The sequence below is a fragment of the Triticum dicoccoides genome, chromosome 1A, assembly GCF_002162155.2.
Source record: "Triticum dicoccoides isolate Atlit2015 ecotype Zavitan chromosome 1A, WEW_v2.0, whole genome shotgun sequence".
NCBI lineage: Eukaryota > Viridiplantae > Streptophyta > Magnoliopsida > Poales > Poaceae > Triticum > Triticum dicoccoides.
The window spans coordinates 112,386,227-112,389,052 of NC_041380.1; the positions used below are offsets into that span (position 1 = coordinate 112,386,227).

The following is a 2,826-nucleotide window of genomic DNA, read 5'->3' on the forward strand; positions in this document are numbered from 1 at the left end:
GTAGTGCCTATTACGAGTATTTAACTAAAAACTATCACATTTCAAGAAAACGTGACAGAAAACTACTATTTTATGATTTTATGCGGAAAACTATCACTTTTGTCTTAATTCATGGTAAAAAATTATCAAATTTTGAAACTGGTCGCTCTGTCCGCGCTAAGCATCAAACTGACTAGCCGGTCCCACGTTTCAGGTGCTACGGTGGCCAACCGACGCCCGCCGTGTGTTAAAGGCACGTCCGTAGTCGGAAACGGCGGGGCGGTTGTCGGTTTGTCGGTTTGCGTTCAATGCACCAAAACGTGGGACCGACCATTTGATGACGACGCCGTTTCCAACCGCGGACGTGCGGCAGGCATCGGTTGGCCACCGTGGCGCCTGAAACGTGGAACCGGCTGGTACTTAGTGCTGGTGAAGCGATCGGTTTCGAGACTTGGTAGTATTTTGCCACGGATTAGGACAAAAGTGATAGTTTTCCGCACAAAATTGTAAAGGGATAGTTTTCTGTCACATTTTTGTGAAATGTGGTAGTTTTTGGTTAAATACTCGCCTACTACAGTAGTTCGAAGGACGGGGAGGAAAAACAGAGCAAACAGAGGGCTCATCCGCTCCGAGACGCAGATTTGAAGCTGAAACTACACTCTGCTCCCCTCGCTTTATTCATACGCACACTGTCGTATCACAATGTACAAAAACCACAACTCCACGGAGCGCGCCACCCACCAGTTGGGCGGCCTGGCTACCCCGGCCCCCCACCCCTCACGCGCACGAGATATGCGCCGCCTCCTCGCCGCCGACGCGCTGCAAGGCCGGGTTCGGCGCCGGAACGCACTGCGAAGCCGCGGCCGCCGCCGGAGCAGGGGTTGCTTGCGCTACTTGTGCGACTGGCATGGGCAGCTGCTGTTGCTTGACGGAGGCGACCCTCTTGCAGGCGGCCATGGCGAAGTTCTGGCCGGCGAGCGGGACGACCGGGAGCTTGTCGCAGTTGCAGATCTCGATCATGAAGCCGTCGGGGTCATGGAAGAAGATCTGGTCCACGTAGATGCCGCCCTCCTCCACGCACCGCTGGATGTACGGGATGCCCAGCTCCTTGAGCCGCCGCTCCACCGCCACCATGCTCTCGCACTGCACACAAAACACAACAATTTTGCGCCTTCATTAGTCTCAGAAGCTTTTCTTATACTGTATTTGATAAACGAAAATTGATCTCAGCTAGTGAGACATTCTGACTCAGCATCCAACTTCAGTTTCTGTGTGGTGAGTGGTGACTTGACCTGGTATCCATCGTGCATCTACGACGGAACAAGGAACCAACGCGCGAAATGGAAGACTTATGCGCCGTGCACGTACGTGTGCACATCAGCCCGACCCGTCGTTGTCGGCCATCGATCGCACATAACGGCACTGTTACTCGCGGAACACATGCGGGCCGTCGCCGGCGACAGGACGCCGACGTCGCTTTCGTCACACCCTAATACTCCTTTTGAGAGAGAGAGAGAGAGAGAGAGAGAGAGAGAGAGAGAGAGAGCTGTTCGCAACCAAATCGAAATTAACTACCACAACGTACCTGGAAGGAGATGTGGTTATCCTTGGGGTTGATCTCCTTCTTCGCCGGTAAGCTCTCTGGATGCTCCGACTGCAGCAGGTGGATGCCGATCCCGTAGTTGAACAGCCTTCACTCGCAGCAACAAGAAAAGCATTATCAGAGATTCAGAGCAGTGCAATTAACACTGACGCTCCTACGTATTGAGCTGGTCCGGTATGATTACCATGCGCCGTCGAAGTCGAAGGAGCCGGGGCGGCGGATGGGGGTGAACCCGAGGACGTTCATGTAGAAGTCGAGCGACTCCTCCACCGACCTGCACACTATGCTGATGTGGTTCAGGGACGCCAGCGGCAGCACGCCGCCGCTCACCATAGCCGCCGTCGTGTTCACCATCCTCACGGATCACTCGCGGTCGTCGTCGCCGGTGGCCGGCCCGAGAATTCCTCGCTAACTATATGCACCGCCGACGAACGATGGATCGAGGCACCGATCAATCAAGCAAGAGAGAAAAGCAAACTCGAACTGCTCTACCACTCCACTCTCGGCAATGGGCAATGGCTGCTGCTTCAGACACGAATGAAAGATGCGGAGGGTGAGCTGGAGTTGTGCTCCTTTATATAGCTACGCGGGAGCAGACACTGCTGACACGTGGCTCCACGTCATCCTCATCTAGACCGTTCGTGTTCGTCTCATCCTCCGAGGACGTCCATTCTGGCTTCAGCGTCTCATGCCTAAGTTTTTGGCTCAGAGACGACATTTAAACACTTTTTTGGTTATGGGAAGGTTCCTCGCAGCTTCCATTAAAGGAATCTATCATACATATTTTAAAAAATCTAGAACTGATGAAGAGAAGCAGACAGTATACTTACACGCTACTTCACACACCATCACAAACGACCATCAAAGTTGAAAAAGAATAACGAACACTAGAATTTGCCAAAGATATAAAGGACAATGGCACCTAAATCTTTTCTCCACGTAAAGAAAACGAAAGCTGGAAAAAGAAACATTGTTGATAATTCCCTAATACTTATGAAGGCTGATTTGATTACTGCAACCTTGTTCAAACAAGTGCTAGATGAATATTGTACAAATTCGGGCTAGTTGGTAAGCAAAGATAAATACAATTTATATTTTAGTCCAAACATAAATGTTGATTTAAAAGCCCAAATCGAGCTGAATATTATGACCGAATCTATCTCAGATAAATACCTTGGTCCCTAACCATGATGTAACTAGATAGGAGTGATAGTATTACCCATCTTCTAAAAAATGATAGTTCA

The 2,826-nt window shown here is 50.5% G+C and overlaps 1 protein-coding gene across 1 annotated transcript; it reads right to left on the reverse strand.

Moving 5' to 3' along the window:
• Positions 1–511: 511 nt before the first annotated feature.
• On the reverse strand, positions 512–2,140 carry LOC119365680. Its single transcript, XM_037631332.1, has 3 exons — positions 1,767–2,140; positions 1,565–1,670; positions 512–1,122 (listed from the first exon to the last, which is right to left on the reverse strand). Exons 1-3 carry the CDS (start codon positions 1,934–1,936, stop codon positions 757–759), a joined length of 642 nt encoding a protein of 213 aa, XP_037487229.1. The 5' UTR covers positions 1,937–2,140; the 3' UTR covers positions 512–756.
• Positions 2,141–2,826: the final 686 nt, after the last annotated feature.